This window comes from Lampris incognitus, chromosome 17 (assembly GCF_029633865.1).
Source record: "Lampris incognitus isolate fLamInc1 chromosome 17, fLamInc1.hap2, whole genome shotgun sequence".
Classification (NCBI taxonomy): domain Eukaryota; kingdom Metazoa; phylum Chordata; class Actinopteri; order Lampriformes; family Lampridae; genus Lampris; species Lampris incognitus.
In genome coordinates, this window is record NC_079227.1 from 32970784 (window position 1) to 32993331 (window position 22548).

The following is a 22548-nucleotide window of genomic DNA, read 5'->3' on the forward strand; positions in this document are numbered from 1 at the left end:
CTGCTGGGCAGGGGGAGAGGAGGCTACTGCTGGGCAGGGGGAGAGGAGGCTCTGCTGGGCAGGGAGAGAGGAGGCTCTGCTGGCAGGGAGAGAGGAGGCTCTGCTGGGCAGGGGGAGAGGAGGCTCTGCTGGGCAGGGGGAGAGGAGGCTCTGCTGGGCAGGGGAGAGGAGGCTCTGCTGGGCAGGGGGTAGGAGGCTCTGCTGGCAGACAGACAGTGGAAAACATCCACTTTTGATTGATCAGCCGCTCTACATCTGGCCAAGCCTTGTTTTTGTGCATTTGTTGTCTAACATATGTTAGTTGTATCACCCAGACTCTATCTTTGTTTGCCAGTGTGTGTGTGTGTGTGTGTGTGTGTGTGTGTGTGTGTGTGTGTGTGTGTGTGTGTGTGTGTGTGTGTGTGTGTGTGTGAGTGCCACATTTGGGTGTATCTGAATCAGGAATCAGGAATCAGGAACACTTTATTTGTCATTTCTTTTCATGTTGTTTCCCCCAGCCCACAGCAGTGCAACACAGACACAATAACACATATCCAAAAACCACAAGAACACACACCTCCGAACACACATATATCCAAACTAAAAAAATAAAAAATAAAAAATCACTGTCCGAGGGAACGAACGCCAGCCAGGGTGACTGTTGAAACTGCTGGTCTGCATGGGCTAGCATTTAGCTTCACCTGTCCTGCTTACACATCCTGTCAGACCGCTCTCGTGTTTCCTCATTGGGCGCAGCTCCAGGCAGGGGCTGTGGTCCCTGGGCCCACCGGACGCAGCAGACCAGGGTCCCTCCGCTGATCAGCGCCAGCTCTCCCAGCCAGACACCCTCGACACACCTCCCACATGCCACACAATGACACCAAAAACATCACAGTCGATGCCGGGCGAGGCCGCCCGCCAGACCGCCCTCGGTGTTATCGGAACTGCCGGTATGCAAGGGCTAGCAGTTAGCTTAGCCTGCCCCGCTTCCGCGTCCTGTCAGACCGCCCTTGGTGTTTCCTCTTAAGGCACAGCTCCAGGCAGGGCCGTGGTCCCTGGGCCCACAGGATGCAGCAGACCAAGCTCTCCCAGCTGATCCAGCGCCAGCTCTCCCAGCCATCAAACGAAGACACAGATGTGGACAAAGACACTGCATGGACGGTACTGGGTGAGGCCGCCGCAAACGTGAATGTGTTGGGTTAAGGTTAGGGCTAGGTTGGGGTTGAGGTCATGTGAGGTTAGCTTTGGTATTTTTCCTGCCTTTTTCCACGTGTCGCAAAGCCACGGCATCACAACAATGTGATTGGTCCGTTGCAATGGTGGACCTGGAGCGACATTAATTATGACGTGTTGTGGGAACAACACCAACATGGTAATATCAGATCATGAGTGTGTTTCATGTGTGCCTATGTGGTTTTCCTTGGATGAACAAAGACTGGATATGTGTGAGCCTGAGTGTGCTCGTGTTTGAGGTCCAGCTGGTTTGCACATCTCTTGCTTGTCACTGTCCTTTTGGTACATGACCGTCATCATGTGTCAAATTCTAACAAATTAAAAATGATTTTAATTTAATTATTCTAAATATAGTATATATATAAAATAAATTATAAAAAATATTATAAAAATCATTATAAGAAATACAAAATATAAAATAAAATTATTCTAATTATTATAAAAATTATTCTAAAAAATTGTAAACTAAAAACTATTCTAATGATTGTAAAATGATTCTAAAAAATAAAAATTATAAAATAAATTATTCTAATTATTATAAATTCATTCAAATTCCAAAACTAACACTTCAAGCTGAAGTAAACGTGTTTTTTTCTTCCTTTTTTCCTTGTATTTTTTTAATTTGCTTTTGTTAAATTATTTGTAAACCATATAGGTACAGCTGAAAAAATAAATTAAAAAAAAACAGCAGGCAAAATTGTGAATTTGGTTGCATAAGTTGTTGAGATTGAAATAAAAAGTAAGTTAAAAAAATGCCCCAAATTCGATGAGGTAAAAGAGCCTGAAGTCTGTCTAAGGTAAATATGGATACACGCCCTTCGAGAAAAGCATGCTGTAATTTCTTTTAATCTCGTTACGTCCACCTTCCTAATGCATGGGGGATGAAATTACACAAGTGACAGGACACAAAACACCTACAAAATTCAGTGCAATGAAAAAAAAATCCATTTTCAGTCTGAAACTGCTAATGAACATGATTAGCATGATGAGCTGTGATCTGATTAATCCATTTCAGTTGAATGCCAGGTGTGAAGAACCTCTATCATCTCTGTCAAAATGCTTTAATTACACTCATTAAGCCCCACACGCTACCACGCTCCTTGTCGTACATTACTTCATACAACGTCTAAGCAGCTACGCCATCACCCAGGCTCGTCCCATAACACATCTAGCACGAGCTTCAATCACATGGAGCAAACTGCACCGCTAATAAACTGCTGTTGAATGTAATAATGAAGGAACGTTCATCACGTGAACACTATTCTATTACTTGTGTGCAATTGGTGGCCACCCCTGGCGATGCTGAATAAATCTCCTTTGACCTTTAACCTGAATGAATAGCGCTTCATTTGAAGAATGTCGCTTGAGTATTTGACTTAAATTGGTAGCCACTGTTTAACCGCCGCACGGTGGTGCAGTGGTAGCGCGGTCGCCTCACAGCAAGAAGGTCCTGGTTCGAGTCCCGGGGTGGTCCAACCTCTGGGGTCGTCCCGGGTCGTCCTCTGTGTGGAGTTTGCATGTTCTCCCCGTGTCTGCGTGGGTTTCCTCCGGGGGCTCCGGTTTCCTCCCACAGTCCAAAGACATGTAGGTCAGGTGAATCAGCCATACTAAATTGTCCCTGTGTGTGTGTGTGTGTGTGTGTGTGTGTGTGTGTGTGTGTGTGTGTGTGTGTGTGTGTGTGTGTGTGTGTGTGTGTCAGGCCCTGTGATGGACCGGCGGTCTGTCCAGGGTGTCTCCCCCGCCTGCCGCCCAATGACTGCTGGGAGAGGCTCCAGCATCCTGTGACCCGAATTCGGATAAGTGGCTTGGATAATGGATGGATGGATGTTGACCCTCCACGACACATTTACGTTGTCTAGATCCTGCTCATGCTCGTTAAGTGAATGTTCTACAGCAGACAACAGGCTAACATAGCACCGCAGTAGAGCCGAACACTATGATGAAACAATGTAGCCCCACGCTGTCCTGCCTCTTAACTAGCTGGCCTCTGGGCCACCATGCAGCGCTGACTGGACGGCCCACTGCAGAGGCTCATGGTACTGCATCTCCAGCGTGGGTTCACTCACAGTGGAATGTGCCTCACTGCTAAACACACAAATAACTTCTACACACACCTGACACAAAACACACACACACACACACACAAAAAGAAATAGGCTAACTTGAACACAGAGTTGTATTCTATCGCCCCAGGAAAGAGAGAGAGAGAGAGAGACACACACACACACACACGAGCACATACACACATGAATACACGTGACTACACATACACACGTGTACAAACACACACACGAGCACACACACACACACATGAATACACACACGACTACACACACACACACACACACACCACACGAGTACACACACAAACACACACGAGTACTCATTCACACATGAGCACACACACACACACATACACACGCACACACAGGAAGAGAGGGCGGCAGAAAGATAGACACAAAGGGAGAGGAGAGAGACAAAATATAGTGGGAGAGAAAGAGGGAGAGAGAAGTCATTAAAGGCAGAGGGAGGACACAAAGACACAATGAAGAGAACAGGAGCTGGGAAAGAGAGGAGAGCCCACAGCATCTTAAAGAGAGAGGATGGAGAGATGAAGGGGGAGGGAGAGGACAGGAGAAAGAGAGAGAAGGAGAGGAAGGGGAGAATTAGAGGTAGAGAAGAAGAGAAACACAGAGATACTGGTCTGATACTGTGTCACCAGTATCAGAGACACCCTCATACTGGGAGGACTGGGATGTGAGGGAGGAGGCGGAGGAGGAGGGAAGATGGAAGGAGCGTTTGTTGAACAGTCAGGGATCTATTTTCATCACCGCTGTCCTTTCTATGATCTCCAAGTGTAATTACTACAACCAAGGCTCCAACCAGCCCCCCACCCCCGGCTACACCCAGTATCCACCCTGCCTCCTGGTACCGCCGCTCACATCGTTTCAACAGCCCGCCCCCCCCCTCTTATCTGAACTGCAGTCACGGAAACTGCGGAGTTTTATCATCAGCATAATAATGGAAAGTATTCCCGCCACTTGAGAGACTCGATGCCCATTACGCCATTATTTCTACTTCTTCATGGTTTCTGCACGGTGGGGATGGATAACAGTCAAGCTGGCGTGGGCTGCTGTGCAGAAACCTGCCTGCAGCACGGAGGAGAGGAACAACACACGGGGCTTTTTTATCGTTCATGCTATCCACGTGCCGATGCCACGATGCAAATATTGATTTATTATTAGACTCATTCCGGACTGACTCGCTTTACTAAACCCCCCACCCCACCCCCATTGTATCCGGCCAATTACCCTACTCTTTTGAACCGTCCCGGTCGCTGCTCCACCCCCTCTGCCGATCCGAGAAGGGCTGCCTCCCCCGATACATGCGCAGTCGCCAGCCACTTCTTTTCACCTGACAGTGAGGAGTTTCACCAGGGGGGATGTAGCCCATCCCAGATAGCATCCGGATGTGGGCCACTTCAGGCAATGACGCGGCACTGGTGGCCTTCTTCTGGCCCTGACAAAGTGGATGTGAGCCTGAAGTGGCCCACATGTATAATACCAAATATGGCCCAAATATGCCAAATCAGATGTGGGCCTTTTTTGGGCAAAGACGTGGTGCTCTGGGCAACATGTGATCTGGATGTGACCCTGAAGTGGCCCCGTGTGGTAAATGGTGAATATGGCCCAGATATCACCAAACAAATATGGGCCACCTCTGGCAAATATGTGGCACATGTGGCATTGCTATGGCTTGGTTCTGGCCCAGATCTGGCAAACAGGAGCGGGCCGCCCAATGGCTGAAAGTGTTAGGTGTGGGACGGGTCTGAGCCACAGCAACTTTACCATCTGGGGTGGGAGGATCACACTATTCCCCCCAGGTCCCCCGCCCCCCTGAACAGGCACCCCGACCGACCAGAGGAGGAACCGGTGCGGCAACCAGGACACACACCCACATCCTGCTCCACACCCGCAGACATGGCCAGTTACGCCCGACCAAGCCGGAGGTAACACAGGGATTCGACCCGGCGAGGCCCGTGTTGGTAGGTAACGGAATAGACTGCTATGCTACCTGGACGCCCCCTTATTAAACCCATATTTGACCCGTGAGTCTGTTAGACCTCGACCCAAGAAAAGCAACAAAAAGACACACACAAAGGTTGTGGATGGTCTATTATACCTTGTACAAATTATGATCAGACTCACGTAAAGAACACCACAAATGTCCTCCACCTTTGTATGCAAGCACTTAAAAACGTTTACACTCACCAAGAGGAACGGGTCTTTTTCAGTCATTCATTTAAATCATTTTGCAGCAAACAGTTCCAAAGACAAGAAAATAAAGACGCTAAATAGAGTAGCTAATGTCCTGAGGACACCTCAGGGACACACCTGTGTGATGGGATGTGATGTGTCTCTGATCATATTCTACCCTTTACTTCATTTTAATGAGATGGTAAGATGTCTTATTGTCCATCCATCCAGTATCCAAGTCGCTTATCCCAACTGGGGTCGTCGGATGCTGGAGCCTATCCCAGCAGTCACTGGGCGGCAGGCGGGGAGACACCCTGGACAGGCCGCCAGGCCATCACAGGGCTGACACATTCACACCTAGAGACAATTTGGAGCAGCTGATTCACCTGGCGGCCTGTCCAGGGTGTCTCCCCGCCTGCCGCCCAGTGACTGCTGGGATAGGCTGCAGCATCCCCGCCACCCTGAGCGCAGGATAAGCGGTTGGGATAATGGATGGATGGGTGGATGAGTCACCTGACCTACATGTCTTTGGACCATGGGAGGAAACCGGAGCACCTGGAGGAAACCCACGCAGACACGGGGAGAACATGCAAACTCCACACAGAGGACGACCCGGGACGACCCCCAAGGTTGGACTACCCTGGGGTTCGAACCCAGGACCTTCTTGTTGTGAGGCGACCGCGCTAACCACTGCGCCACCGTGCTGCCCATGTCTTATTGAGACACATCCTTCTGTGGATGGATATGTGTGTGTGTGTGTGTGTGTGTGTGTATGTGTGTGAGAGAGAGAGAGTGTGTGTGTGTGTGTGTGTGTGCGCGCGCACACACCGATCGATGAGGATGAGCGTGCATAGCTGTATTGATTCCATCACAGAGCGACTTTTAATAGAGCCTTCTTCAATAGGGTACTGTAAGTGTTTAAGTGTTTTCATTTAACACAATATACTCAAATGGCTTGACATCATAAAGGTAAATAACAGGGTGTGAAGTCCAGGGCCAGCACCGCCACCCGGGTCTCTCTGTGCAGCCTGTTGGCTGCCAAAACCTTTAGTGGTGGTTGGCATCAGACGGGCTGCATTACCTCCCGCCAACTGCTAGCTTCAAACAAAACCGTTCGAAGAGGCGAGTCTCTGATTGATGGTTAGTGGAACTGTTAAGGGGGTGATGTCCTGGGTGTCCCGGTTGGCGTGGCGGTCTATTCCATGGCCTACCATCACGGGGATTGCCAGTTCGAATCCCCGTATTGCCTCCGGCTTGGCCGGACGTCCAATTGGCCGTGTCTGCGGGTGGGAAGCGGTATGTGTCCTGGTCGCTGCACTACCGCCTCCTCTGGTCGGTTGGGGCACCTGTTCGGAGGGGGGGACTGGGGGGAATAGCGTGATCCTCCCATGTGCTACGTCTCCTGGTGAAACTCCTCAATATCAGGTGACAAGAAGCGGCTGGTGACTCCACCTGTATCAGAGGAAGCATGTGGTAGTCTGAAGCCCTGCCCGGATCGGAAGAGGGGCTGGAGCAGTGACCGGCACAGCTTGGAAGGGTGGGGTAATTGGCCGGAAGCAATTGGGGAGAAAAAGGGGAAACCCCACCTTGGCCTAGCGTGTGCCTGCCTGGCGACAGAACTCAAAACAAATCTATGAAATATGTCCTTATGCGTGGCGTCTGTCCCGTTTTCAGTATCGACAAGTCCTCCAGCGTGTACCCGGCCTTAGACTACCTGGGCTGAAGTAGTGTAGCTGAAGCTCAAAGCAGCACCAGGAACAACAACAAAGGGATGGCGCGGGTGCCAGCAGTATTTACTCACCCGCTCACACACCGACAGCGGTGTTGACCACGCGAGGTAACAACCAGCTCGTCGGGAGCAGTTAGGCGTCTCACTCAGGGACGCCTTGAAATTTTTGGCAGGGGCAGCCAAGGATCAATCCAGCAGCCCTCCAGTTACCAGACGACCTCCTCTACCTCCTGAACCATACATCCTAATTTGTCCACCGTTACCTGCCTCTGTTGATCTGCTCGCTCCCCCCTGACAATAGCCCCTGGCCCTGCCCCAATCAATTTCAATTTTCTTCCCTTGAATTAATGACACGAATGGCGCATAAAATTACTCGCGTGGTTCTTAAAATTGCATATTGAGATGAGACTCTTTTGCTCTATCTTTTTGCATTATTTGCTCCTACGTTGATTGATTAATTGATCGACTGACTGCGCTTACACCAAAGAGGAGAGGCTACACACGGCTACGGGTGTGCTAAAAGCACGTATGCGCGGTACCCTTCTTGACAGTTATGATAATAGCAGGGACACATTTCAGAGGTAGCAGGCGTTCACAGATGAATTCCTGGAGCTTATTAAATCTTTCTAACCGGAGCCAATCTTGTTAAGTTGAGCCTCTCGCTTGCTACCTTTTTGTGCTGTTAAGAGGGCCGGTGATGGGTGTGAGAAGGTAAAATGAGCTGGGAAATGAGTTTACAGTAATTCCCTGGGGAATGTCTTCCATTTGTGAAACATCAGTATAACAAACAAAAAAAAAAAAGAAGAAAGAAAGCAGCAGCTCCACGTTTGTCATAAAACAGCAAACTGCCTATTCTCCTCTATTTTTGTCGCATAGTCAATCTGTATTCAATTACCTTTGTTCCGCGTATACAACCGATCAGCCAAAACATTAAAACCACCTGCCTAATATTGTGCAGATCCCCCTGTCTGGTCCGATCCCACAGAAGAGCTACTGTAGCTCAAATTGCTGTAAAAGTTAATGCTGGCTATGATATATACAGGTGTCAGGACACACAGAGTGTCGCAGCTTGCTGTGTATGGAGCTGCGTATGCCCATGGTATGCCCATGATGACCCCTGTCCACCGTCGAAAGCACCCACAGTGGGCACATAGCATAGGCGTCAGAACTGGACTACGGAGCAATGGAAGAGGGTGGCCTGGTCTGATGAATAATGTTTTCTTTTACATCATGTGGACGGCTGGGTCTGTGTGCGTTGTTTACCTGGGTAAGAGATGGCACCGGGATGCACTATGGGAAGAAGGCAAGCCGGTGCAGGCAGTGTGATGCTCTGGGCAAAGTTCTGCTGGGAAACCTTGGGTCCTGGCATTCATGTGGATGTTACTTTGACAGGTACCACCTACCTAAACATCGCTACAGACCAGGTACACCCCTTCGCGTGAGCGGTATCCCCTGGTGGCAGCGGCCTCTTTCAGCAGGAAAATGCACCCTGCCACACTGCAGAAAATTGTTCAGGAATGGTTTGAGGAACACGACAAATCAAATCAAATCAATTTTATTTGTATAGCCCAATATCACAAATTACAAATTTGCCTCAGTGGGCTTAACAGCAACACAACATCCTGTCCTTAGACCCTCTCATCGGATAAGGAACAACTCCCTAAAAAAAACCCTTTAACAGGGAGAAAAAGTAGGACAAAACCTCAGGGAGAGCAACAGAGGAGGGATCTCTCTCCCAAGACGGACAGCGTGCAATGGATATTGTGTTCACGCAATTTCCATAATACAACATTGAAAGATGATAACAGAATTGTAATGGACATAAAATTTATGAAGAACATGATGCACAGGATGCCAAGCAGTGTCCACATGCCAACGGAGCAGTCCAGGACCAGGAGCAGTCCAGGACAAAGAGTTCAAGGTGTTGGCTTAGCCTCCAAATTCCCCCGATCTCAATCCGATCGGGCAGTGGGCAAGACAGCACGATGGGTTAAATCGTTTGGCATCCGCAGGCTGGAGAATTCAGCAAATTAATAGCTAATAGCTTAATGTTTTGAAATTAAAAGTAGGAAATTAATTTTCCGCACAGAGCCGTTGCATGTCAAGATCAGTACACTCTCGAGAAAGGAGACAAATCGCGAAAAAGCGAGAAGCTGAGCTGCACACCACTAAACAAAGCATGGCCGAGGAGCAACCACCTGCCTGGACACAAGAACTTTTGGCACAGGTTGTCAGCATAAAATGTTTCTCCCAACAAAGGTTCGAGGACTTGAATAATTCAATAAAAGAGCTTTAAAAAGATACCTGGGCCATGGTGAATGGAGTGGAGAATAATGACAAATGTATTGGGACCTTGGAGGACCAAAGTCTCGCCCACCAGGGCACCATTCAAGACTTGGAAAAGGAAACAAGGAATTTACAAGCCAAAGTCTCCTACCTGGAATCACACCGCGGAAGAAATAACTTGCTCATTGTGGGCCTGAAGGAAGGCTTTTGGCAGAAAGGTGATTCTGGCAAAGAGCTGGCGGCGATCTTGCGCTATATCCTTGACCAGAACGAGTTGGACCAGGCCAGAGGTGGACAGGCATCGTGGGTCTCTTCGGCCCCGGCCGGACCCATCAGAAACACAGAGGGCCGTGTTTTATTTGGCCATTGAGATGGAGTGACCGACAACACATTTTGAGGGCTGCGTCCAAGAAGAAAAAGCTGGTCTGGAAAGATAAAACCTTTCATATGCTCCAAGACCTGCTGGCTGAGATCCAACATAGACCCGCTGAGTGTGTCGACAGAAAGAAGAAACTACGGGGAGCCGGGCTCTGCTATGGCTGGCTCTTCCCTGCAAGACTCACTGTGACAGAGGATGGACAGAAACATAGCTACACAACTCCTGATGACGAGTCCAAGGATCTGTCTGTACACCTCCCATCTATATTTGGATAATGAACTATGTAGAGGTATGAGAAAAACGCACTGACAGACAGCCCTTAGACTGTGTTTCCTGTAAGACATTTAAGGTTTAAGTTGAAGATGCAGAAAATGGGCTACACAACAATTCAGAACTAACAATGCTCTTTATTTTGGTTAGCCTACTATGTGAAAATGAGTCAACGTTTGCCGTAAACTGTGACAGCGGTGGCGTCAGTTTCAGTCAAGTCTGTTGTAAGGATGCACACACATGTTCACATGTAACCATGGAAAACCGAATGAGGGTTTGCCAATGTCTGTCTCTCGATGAAACGAAAGTGCGAGCCAGTGGTCATTTGCTATTCAAGTTTGCCTGCCCCTCACTTCTTTTATGTGTGTGTGTGTGTGTGTGTGTGTGTGAAGACCTGCAAACCATCATTGCCGCAGTTGTGAATGTCTACAGCAGGCTGCGTCTATCAGTAAACACCACCAAGACTGAGATGTTATGCTAACAGAGGTCCAGCCCCCCCCCACACACACACACACCCTATGCCTGCCTTCACTATAGAACACCAACCACTCTGAGTTGCTCCATCTTTCAAACACCTGGCCAGCATCCTTTATGAGGACTGTGACAGTGATCACGAAACTCAAACTCAATCAAACAAGCCTCTGCAGCCTTCGGCAAACTTCAACGTAAGGTCTTCCAAAACAAACACCTCCACCTGCACACCAAAATTGCCATTTACAAAGCCGTCTGCATGACAACTCTCCTATACAGCTGTGAAGCTTGGGTCACATACAGCAACCACCTAAGGTTGCTGGGGCAGTTCCTCATCAGGTGTCTGCAGCGAACCATGGAGATCACGTGGCGTGACCGTTGTCCCCCATGCTGAGATTCTTGCTAGGACAAACTGCAAGAGCATCAAAACCACGGTCACTGAACACCAACTGCGCTGGTTTGGACATGTCGTCAGGGTGCCTGAAGAACGCCTGCAACGTCAAGTCCTGTATGGACAGCTTCATCTGGGCCTCCGGTCTGCAGGTGGTCAGAAGAAGCCATACAAAGACCAGCTAAAAACATCGATGAAGAAGTGTTGTATCGACCCCTTGAGACTGGAACCAGCTGCCACCAACCGCTCCAACTGGCGGGAGATCTGCTACAGAGGTGCAGAACAGCTGGGAATGGAGACGAATATGAAAAAAACAATAGAAAAGACTGAGGAGACGCAACCATGCCTGTCCCCACTAACTCAGACTTCATATGCCCAATGTGCAATAAAACTTGTGGATCAAGAATTGGACTCTACAGTGTAGATAAATGTAATAATGTGATGTTTAATAATGATGATTACAACACATTAATTGGAATAAGGGATATAAGGATATATTAATCATTGGGAAAACATATGCATGAGGAACAGGGCTTGTTACAAGGACATGAGGGTCTATAGTGGCAGTGGAAAAGTACTGAGTATGTTAGCAGAGTAAATTACAGGAAGGTGTGAGGGTCGCTGACCTTAGATAAGGTTAGTGACTCTGAATGGGAAGGGGAACAATGGGGGTGTTGTGGTAAAGGGGGAGTAGAGACAAGATGTCTATCTCCATGGAAGGTGTGAGGGTCGCTGACCTTGGATAGGGTTGGCGACTCTGAATGGGAAGGGGAACAATGGGGGTGTTGTGGTCAGGGGGGAGTGGAGACGAGATGTGCTGTGATATGTGGTTTCAGAGATGGGAACGGGATTTTACGACGGCAGCTACAACAAGGAGGTCACAGCAGATGGGGAAGAAGATTACCTGGAGTCCGGATATCAGTGAGGCGGAAACGGAGTCAGATGAACGGACCAATCAGAAAGAAGACCACACATCCATATTCAGTCAACACTTTGTATAGTATAAAGACTGGGTCAGGGAAAGGAGAGGGAGTCAGACTTCGTGAACTGACACAATCTGTTGTTTGTCAGGGATAGGAAGATCTAGACCCAGAGCTCTGTATGCTTTATCCATTTACCGCTAAATAAAACGGATGGTTTTGAGACCGAACATCTTCTCCTATTGCTTTATCAACAAACACGCAGGACTACGCTCTCACATAGATGAAGATGAGTTGGTAGAGTGAGCTGCAGTCCAACAATAGTCATCAAAGAGCACCCCGTTAACGAGGAGGGATGTCATCATCGGACTCGATGGACTACCAGCAAGCAAGCATGTGTGTGCGTGTGTGTGTGGTGTTTGTGTGTGTGTGTGTGTGTGTGTGTGTGTGTGTGTGTGTGTGTGTGGTGTTTGTCTGTCTGTTGCTCTCGCTCCCCACCCTCATCCCCTTCTCTTTCCCAACTCGGTTTTCTGACCTGTTGTTTTTATTTTCTATACAGGCACAATTGATTCAGCTAAAGGTTTAAAGGTTATTCAACCTAATATCAGGGGCCTTGTTTCAAAAAATCGATCTCCCCAGAGCCGGGGTTACTGTTTACAAACCCATAATTATTATTCTTATTATTTCTTAAACATGGCTACATAGTAAAATCACTGATGATGGAATTAAAATGGACTCTGCACAGAGCTGATGGGGCTTCTAGAGGAGTTGGGGTGGCATCATATGTTGCTGCAACTCTTGTCTCTGAGTGTGTCATTCCTAAAGTACAGCCAGTTAATTCTGGATGTCTTTTCATTAACATTCTTCTTCATGATAACAAATATTTAACTATTGGCAACATTTACAGACCTCCCTCTGCTTCGACCCACTCTGCAAAGTGTATTTTGTCACCTATTAATTCTTTTGAGAGGCATAATGAAATGATTATCTTGGGTGACTTCAAAAGCAACTGGTTGAATCGTTCCTCCTTCAATGATAGAAATTTATTTGGTAGTGTAAACCTCAGTTAATTAATGAACCTACTAGAGTGGATTGTCATTCTTCATCTTTTGTTGGACTGAATACTTGTCACTAATCCTGAAAGGAAAATGTATATGTCACATTGTTTACAGGATCCTTCGGTTATATTGTGTGTCTGGAAAATCAAAATTCCAAGTTCTCCTCCTAGATATATTAGATTGAGACAATGCAAGAATATTAATGTAGATTGTTTTATTCAAGACTTAATTGCTATTAACTGGGATAGATTTCAGCTAATTCCTTTTGAGGATGATAAATGGAGCTTCCTTTATTCAGGAGTTACTAATGTTATTGATAAACATGCCCCCATAAAAAATAAAGGTATACATTTACCCTGGCTTAGCTCAAATCTTATCGGCCTTTTCAAACAAAGGGATAAATCCTGGGCAAAATGTCATTCACGTAAAGATTCTGCTGATTGCGAAACCTACAGATACTTGAGGAATTTATGTATGACCAAGGAATGCAAAATCCGACTACTACAGAGATAGCTTTTCTCAGGATTTTCATAACCCTAGACAGCTCTGGAATCAATTGAACCATATTCACATTAAAGCTAGCAAGAGCTTCATAAACCAGGTAAGAATTAATAATGGAATTATTTCTGATACTTTAATTATTCCCCATGCTTTTGAAAAGCATTTCTAATGTATCTGTTGTTCTCAACACTTTAATTCATATGGTTCCTTAAACCTTACTACTTCTAATGGTTCATTTTCCTTTAGAAAAATCTTGCCCTCTGCTGTTTTTCATGCTATATGTGAGTTAAACGAAAGTAATAGTGCTGATCCAGATGGTTTGGAAGCAAAATGTGTTAAACTTGCCACTCATCTAATAATGTATCCTCTTGCAGATTTATTTAACTTGTCTCTGTCCACTTGCTCAATTCACCCCCATATGGAAATGTGCCAGCGTTATCACTCCATTCAAAAGTGGAGACCCATTTGATGTGAATAATTATCGACCAATTTCTATTATTTGTATTATTGTTAAAATCTTTGAGAAACTTATTTTTAATCAATTATTACAGTACATCAACCTATTCAATATTTTATCTCCATCTCAATCAGGTTTTAGACCTGATTTTCCATCACCACGGCTCTCCTAAATTTCGTTAATGACGTGTTCTCGTCCTTTGATAAAGGCCAACTCACAGGTGCAATTTTTTTCAATCTTTCCAAGGCCATTGATATGCTTGATCACTACTTCCCCCTTGATAAGCTCTATTCTATCAATTTAACTCAAAATATGGTGATGGACAGGTTGATGGACGATATCAAGTTCTCTCTGTGGTCTATGTCTCTGTGGACTATGATGTTGGTAGATGACATCTGTAGTGAGAGTAGGGAGCTGGTTGAGGAGAGCCTGGAGAGAAAAGGAATGAAAGACAGTAGGAGCAAGATGGAATACGTATGTGTGAACAAGAGGGAGGACAATGGAATGGTGAGGATGCAAGGAGTAGAGGTGACAAAGGTATATAAGTTTAAATACTTGGGGTCAACTGTTCAACGTAACGGGGAGTGCAGAACAGAGGGGAAAAGAGAGTGCATGCAGGGCGGAGTGGCTGGAGAAGAGTGTCAGGATTGATTTGTGACAGAATGGTACGAGCAAGAGTCAAAGGAAAGGTTTACAAGATGATAGTGAGACCAGCTATGTACGTTGTATGGTTTGGAGACAGTGGCACTGATGAAATGACAGGAAGCAGAGGTGGAGGTGGCAGAGTTGAAGATGTTAAGATTTTCATTGGGAGTGACGAAGAAGAACAGGATTAGCAACGAAGGTATTAGAGAGATAGGGCAGGTTGGACAGTTTGAAGACAAAGCAAGAGAAGCAAGATTTAGATGGTTTTGATAGGAGAGATGCTGGTATATTGGGAGAAGAATGCTGTATATGGAGCTGCCACAAAAGAGAAAAATAGGAATGCCAAAGAGGAGGTTTATGGGTGTGGTGAGGGAGGACATGCAGGTGGCTGGCGTGAAAGAGGAAGATGCAGAGGACAGGAAGAGATGGAAATGATCCGCTGTGGCAAGCCCTAAAGGGAGCAGACGAAAGTAGTGGTTGTAGCTCTCCTCTGGTTTAATACCCATCTTCGTAATGGATGTCAGTGTCATCTTTCAACGTTCTCAGTCTGACTATTTAATTGTTGAAAAGGCTGTTCCACAAGGTTCTACCTTGGGACCACTTTTTTCCCCTCTTTTTATTAACGACTTACCGCACATATGCTCTGTCTTGTTAATCTTTATGCTGATGACATGGTGATTTACACTTCTAAATCTGATAGATTAGAAATTCAGAATTCTTTACGTTTTATTTTAATTCGGCCCAAAACTGGTTTCATGAAAGCAAACTTGTATTGAATAAGAAGTCCTGCAGCATGGTGTTTGGCATGCAACACAGTCGTTCGTATGCCTTATAGGATTTATTTTCTTAGACCAAACTACACCTACATGAAACTGCTTGCAAAAAGGTCTGTGGATTATCTTGAGTAGCTGGGTCATGATTTCTGAAAAGAGACATTGCTGTTCAGTTTTTCGAATGTAGTTTTTTGTTTGTTTTTTTTTTTGCCGGTTTGAGCAACATAATGTGAATGCCATCCAGTTCCATTGTATTCGAGAGAAGGCAGACACCTCTGCAGCTGATATCTTGACAATTCAGCAACTCACACAAAAAAAATCTAGATGGATGAATAGCACTGCAGGTAAGAGGATTTCTTTTTATTACTATTTTGGGCTGAACTCTGGATGCCAATACCATGAATGAAAGTACGTTTTTGATCAGTAAGTTCAATACATTTGAAGTAAGTATGTTTACACGTGTGAGTCAAAGTAGTGTTTTGTATTTTGGTTCATATCCCACTTTAGTTTACCTGTACACAGGGAGCCTAATCTCACATGGCTTCCTTTTTGCTGTTACATATTCCCAACAGCCTTGACAGTTAAATGTCTTTGCTTAGCTCTCTGAGAAACTTGCCTCTTTGAGGCTGTGATGGACAGCAGTCTCACGTAAAAAAAAGCTCGACATATGTTTGAGAATAACATCTCTGACACAAGTCTGTTCAGATAGTGCAACATAATGACAGACTGGCAAATATGTACTGTTAAACAGACCCACATACACAGTCACAACATACATGCACGCACACCCACACACACACACACACAGATGGTGCATCGTAAAATATTAGTGTGTTATAGGAACATGACTTTTACAATTACTGCCAGAAAACAAATGGGTTTTCTGTGCCTCTTTAGGCAGTAATTGTGCAATGCCTTTAAGTGTTTGAAGCTGGCCAACATGGGATTAATCTCTTTCAAGCTAAATAATTACACTTGTTCCAATAAAGAATCAACTGTCTCGAAAGGCATTGCATTCATAGTTCAAACGTGGCTTAGTTGAAATGTCAATTATTATTATTGTGATCCATTTATTTTATCAATTATATGTTAGAGAGGTTTAAATTAGACAATTTTCGAGCGCAAACATGAAAAAGATAGACCAGGGAAGTGACTATGTCACCTGTATGTTTTCAGGGTCAGAAAGAAGAGACAGAATAAACAGGATTTTCATGAACAAATAAAAGTATTGAGAGTATTAACACTACACTGACAACCTGTTTCTGTATCACAATGTGTCAGTGAGGAACTGGTTATAGGGAAACTTTAACGCTCATAATGCGCACATCTAGGAAGTAATGATGGTCGACAGAGCTATTGATATGCGTGGCTCTTTGTGATCAGATGTTTACCAACGCCTGTTGATCTGATCACAAAGAGCCATGCATATCAATAGCTCTGACAACGACTCCTAGAGGATACATATCTGAGTCTCATCACCAGCCAGTCAGACTAGCTTGGTCTAGTCAGAAAGGCACGAACTGAGGAAGCCTCTTGGATGAGAGGCGAAACGTCTTCACGGATATACCATGTCCAGTTGCACTTGATTCAACTCCTTTGGCTATCCTGTCCCATGGACGTTCAAGTTAAGCTACACTGTCTTAATCCCCATGGGGATATTCACCCTTCACATCTGACCCATCCGACTTGCTTCGGAACCCTGGGCAGGCAATGCAGCACCTACTGACCAGCCTCACGTTCTGAGGCCCGTGCCTTGCTCAAGGGCAGGAGTATCTGATACCTAACAATTTGTGTCTTTGGATGTGGGATGATGCCACACCAACACAGAGAGAACACACGAACTCCAAGCAAGGAGGAATCAGTCCGGGACTTGAACCCAGAACCTTTTTCCTTGCGAGGTGACGCTGCTAAACACCGCCACACTCTGCCGTCCCACTGTGTCATTTGGAGGAAGGAGGTTTTGGACAAAGCTGCTTTTAGTACCATAAAAAAAAAACACAACAAATTCTTAGCACGGTCTCCTCCAGCAGGAAGAGGAGTCTTGAACTCAGCACTGTCGACGCCATCTGCCCGTCAAGCTGCATAGAGAAACGGACATCTTAACTCCGCCGCTGTTAGCTCCGCGGTTTACATGCAAACTGTCAAAGGCAATGGGGCCCTTAACCTGTCCGTCCCAATCCAACCCTCTCCCCATTCCACTGCACTATTCTTCACCTGTTCCCCGTCTCCCTACACCATCTCCGTTCGTATCACCCCTTTTATTCTCCCAGCGGACGTGGCCGAATGGCACCTCAAGGTGGATGGATTGACTGTCGCTGGGGGCATCGCCGGGCCTGTTTTATTCTCCTGCCCCCTGCTGCCTTCCCTTTCTTCAAAGGTCAGATTTGTTTTTGTTTTTGTTTTTTAAAACTCGTGTCATCCTGGACACCGGTGCCAGATATGTCTCTAGCTCTCTCTCTCCTCCGGATGAAGGAAAGTAAATGCCACAGTTTGCCATCACTTCGCACCCCTCCCCTCCTCGCCTCCCCGCGGCTCCCTTCCTCGCCTTCCATCCACACTTCACTTTTTGTTCTATTTTTTTCCCTTTTGCACGTTCTCTCACCTCCTCTTCCTCTTCCTCCTCCTCCCACGTGAGGTATGATTTAAAAGCAGAGTTCAGAGGTTACAGGGAGGTGGTGCTGTGGCGTGTCAGTTCCTTCAAGCCCTCTGTGGCGGGTCCTCCCCGCGGCACACGGAGTCATGGGATCGTTTGTAGTGGTGCTCATGGTGTTCTGCTTCAGCGGGGAAGGGCAAGCACATGGGAACGCATGCACTAACGCACAACCCACGAGTGTATATGCATCCACGCACACGCACACATGCACGCACGCACACTCGCATATAGCCACCCACCACTGCCACATCTTTGACAGCACTGCGCTCTTGTAAGGGAGGTTTCATCTTCTCACAGTTGTGTTATACATTCTTTTCTGATGCATTTTACTGTTATGAAGACTTCTGCGTTTTAAACTACACAAAGCTGGGATCCCTGGAGCACCAAAATAAAAGGCAATTACTCTGTTTGAGTGTGTGTGCATGTGTGTGTGTGTGTGTGTGTGTGTTTGAGCTACACTTCCAAGCTTCAGATTTGTACATTTTTCTTTTCATCCGAAAGATAATGTTTTGGCGTTGGAGAATTATCCTTACTGTAGGGACGTACGTTTTCTCAGATTTACATCCAATTATTACAATTATTATCAGCTTTACGTCCAATTATTACTCAACCACAGCTCATGAATTCTGTTTGGCTGTGATTCCAAATCACCACATTACATCATCAGAACCAGAACCAGAACCAGAACCAGGTTCACTGGCCAGGTAAGTTTGCACACACGTGGGATTTGACTGCAGTTAGCTATCACTAAATGTGACTTATTATTGTGCTTCAACGTGACGTTCGAAAATAAAAATAGCAACCCCTACAAGTAGAATCTCAGCCAGACTGTTTTTTTTTTTTATCTATTTTCCATTTCTATTCACCGCATTCCAGTCCCTTCAGGATTTCGCAGACTTTGTTGTTGGGATTGTTGTGGCCTAAAATGCCCGATCTCACGGCAGCTTTTCTAAAAAAAAATTGCGATGCGTGTTGCAATGTTTTTAACAGTGGTTTGTTTTGCAATTAAATTGTGGGAACAAGTGAAATTTGTAAAAACAGTTGTGATTTATTTGTTTATTTTGTAAAATTCTTTGAAAATCGAAGGCAACTTGTTCCAGAGAGAATAAAACAGCACTGTTCTGAGTGTTGTAAGGAACATAACGAGAGAGAGAACAAAGGCTCAGGGTGACTAACATTCTAACAAAACGTGCTTTATTTGTAAATGAAGAGGGGGGGGCTAAACGTTAAAATGTACAAAACCTCACAATAAACACTCAGCAGTATTCATGTTGGAAGATGCCATTAACAAAACCAGTTCGCGGCGCACGCATCTTCTCAACCTTCCCAATTTCCCCCCTTTTTCTCCCCAATTTGTATCTGGCCAAATTACCCCGCTCTTTTTGAGCCGTCCCGTTGCTCCACCCCCTCTCTGCCGGTCTGGGAGCGCCCCGACCGACCACAGGAGGCGCTAGTGCAGCGACCAGGACACATGCCCACATCCGACCTCCCACCCGCAGACACGGCCAGTTGTGTCTGTGGGGACGCCCGACCAAGCCTGAGCTAACACGGGGATTCGACCCGCGATCCCGTGTTGGTAGGCAACGAAACAGACCGCTACGCTACCCGGGCGCCTGGTGAACCATGACTAAATGGTTTGCGCGCGGGGGGCGCTGATTGGTGAAAACTCGCGGGAAACTACGACGATTGGTCAAATTTGCGGGAAAGTTGCGGTGATTGGACAAAAATGACGAGGTCCCGCAGAATTCACGGGGATTGGCCGAATCGGCTCTGTGCGTAACTGTAGTCCACTGACTTACGGTTTCTACTGCTGCGGTCATACCAGTTTCCTGTTTTTTGGCGTGTGCTATTGACAATGGCATATTTTTCGCGATGCCCGCAAGATTTACCATGGCTACATGTCACCCACATGCTCAGAACTGTCGACACACTTTCACCTGCACCTACCAGCACACGGGTGAAGTCTCAAGTTGTACATATCAAGTTACGTCCACAATTATGAGACGGACGGACGTAACTTTGGACGGGAGCGTGCCTATGTTCCCACAGCCCTACGTTCCCATAGCCCTACGTTCCCACAGCCCTACGTTCCCATAGCCCTACGTTCCCATAGCTCTACATTATCACAGCCCTACGTTCCCACAGCCCTACGTTCACACAGCCCTACGTTCCCACAGCCCTATGTTCCCACAGCCCTATGTTCCCACATTTCTAAGATTTTTAAAAAATAAATTAGGCCTTACGTTCCCAAATTTCTATCCCTGGTAGTTGAGGGTTCGCCACTCAATCCCGCGGCTGGCGATTTGAAGGAGAGAGCTAGCTTCCAAACTCTCTCGAGCTCAACACCGCAACTCCAACATGGGGTTGCTGTGGAGTGACGAACCCTCATACCGAAATTAAACTCACCTCCATGAAAAAACAACCATTTGAACAAACACTGTGGACCAGGGGGTCGGTCCTGTCCGCTATAGCTCTTCACCAAATATTTTGGGAAAAAATAAATCATTCGTTTACTATAAAGTGCTTCCAAAAAAATCTTGTGGGAGGATAGGGCTTAAATTGAAGGGACATGTAGGAACACAAGACCTAATTTTGAAAATGTCCTAGAAATAAGGGAACATAGGGTTTCATTTTGAGAAAAATCTTAGAAATAAGAAAAATCTTAGAAATGTGGGACCATTGGGCTGTGGGAACATAGGGCTGACCCCTTTTGGACGTAACTTGATATGTACACGTGAAACTTTTCACCGGTGTGCTGGTAGGTGCAGGTGCAAGATTGTCGACAGTTCTGAGCATGTGGTTGACACGTAGCCATGGTAAATCTTTCAGGCATCGCGAAAAATAGCACGCGCCAACAAACAGGAAACTGGTGTGACCGCTGCAGTAGAAACCGGAAGTCAGTGGACTACAGTTACGCACAGACATCGCGCCATCGCAAAATCCCGGAGCCACTTGTGACCTGTGGTTTGTGTGTGATGTCAGGATGAAAATGTCGGTCGTTGGAAAACTCGTGATGCAGTCCCCAGAGAAGTCCAAACTTTCTGTGGTTTAACTTTTTGTCCATTTAATTCACTGGAAGTCATAATTATTCGCTACAATGCCAGAATGCTCAGCTCTTTATTCTAACTTTAATTGGATGTCTGGGAGAATGGTGTCTAGGCCGAGAACAGTGACAGTCATACCGCTCACCTCCTCGAGCCAACAGACGTGTACGGCCTCACAGATAGAAATCAATCACGCGCCAGCTATTGTTTGCAAAAAAATTACCATACACTGTTTTCAAAGGCAGACATTTGTTATAATGACTCCGAATTACCACGAGGGTTTCAAATTAGTCCCATCTGAGCCTCATAGTCTTCTCTACCATTTCTAATGGATTAATTTGAAAAAGGGCGCACAACAATGCAGACTTCATATGATGGCCAAATGGGTTAGTAATGCCCTTCTCCAGATATAATTGCAAACCTTTGTGGCAGTGTTGTATTAACAGCACGGCCCTGTTCACCTGGGGCTGAGAGAGAGAGAGAGAGAGAGAGAGAGAGAGAGAGAGAGAGGAGAGAGAGAGAGAGAGAGAGAGAGAGAGAGAGAGAGAGAGAGAGAGAGAGAGAGAGAGAGAGAGAGAGAGAGAGAGAGAGAGAGAGAGAGAGAGAGAGAGAGAGAGAGAGAGAGAGAGAGGTATAATAACAATAAGAATCATCTTGCTGGCACAGCTTCTATATCATTTTCACCATTCAGTTTGCAAGAATGATGTCTGCTGGCACACATGCAGACATCAAGCTAAGGGAAAGAACAGAACCGGGATCGCCGGTTCGAATCCCCGTGCTACCTCTGGCTTGGTCAGGCGTCCCTACAGACACAATTGGCCGTGTCTTCGGGTGGAAGCCGGATGTGGCTATGTGTCCTGGTCGCTGCACTAGCGCCTCCTCTGGTTGGTCGGTGTGCCTGTTCGGGGGGAACTGGGGGGGAATAGCGTGATCCTCCCACGTGCTACACCCCCCTGGTGAAACTCCTCACTGTCAGGTGAAAAGAAGCGGCTGGCGGCTCCACATGTATGGGAGGAGGCACGTGGTAGTCTGCAGCCCTCCCCGGATCAGCAGAGGGGGTGGAGCAGCGACCCGGACGGCCCAGAAGAGGTCACTGGCCGGATACAAAAAAAAAGGGGGGGAGACCCAGCTCTTTCATTAACACCTCCACACCTGATGGTATTAAAATATATATTTTAAAACTCACTTCTCTGCACCCTACGCATTGCCTTTGTGCACTGCCTGTTGACACCCGTGTCCTTTCGGACTTGAACCTGTTTTTTGTTGGCACTTACTTGCGTTGTCTCCTGACTAGACCCTTGCTTGTTTTGTATAAACTCTCAGATGTACGTCGCTTTGGATCTGCTAAGGGAAACTGTCACATTGTAAACCCCCCCCCCCCACCTCCACCTCCAACCCCCGATAAACAAACAAACAAGCACCACTTTGTTCGGGATTTACTGACACCAGATGACGAGGAGGCCACATCAGAGGAGTGTGAGAGGGAAGAGGGAGATGGATAGA

At 46.5% G+C, this 22548-nt stretch overlaps 1 protein-coding gene across 1 annotated transcript in view; it reads right to left on the bottom strand.

Annotated features, from left to right (window-relative positions):
* Positions 1-22548, bottom strand: part of LOC130127193 (glutamate receptor ionotropic, delta-1-like) — a 613283-nt gene that overhangs the window by 72589 nt on the left and 518146 nt on the right. The window contains exon 7 of the mRNA XM_056296763.1: positions 28-201. Within this exon, the coding sequence (XP_056152738.1) occupies positions 28-201 (174 nt within the window). The remainder of the gene's footprint in view (positions 1-27; positions 202-22548) is intronic.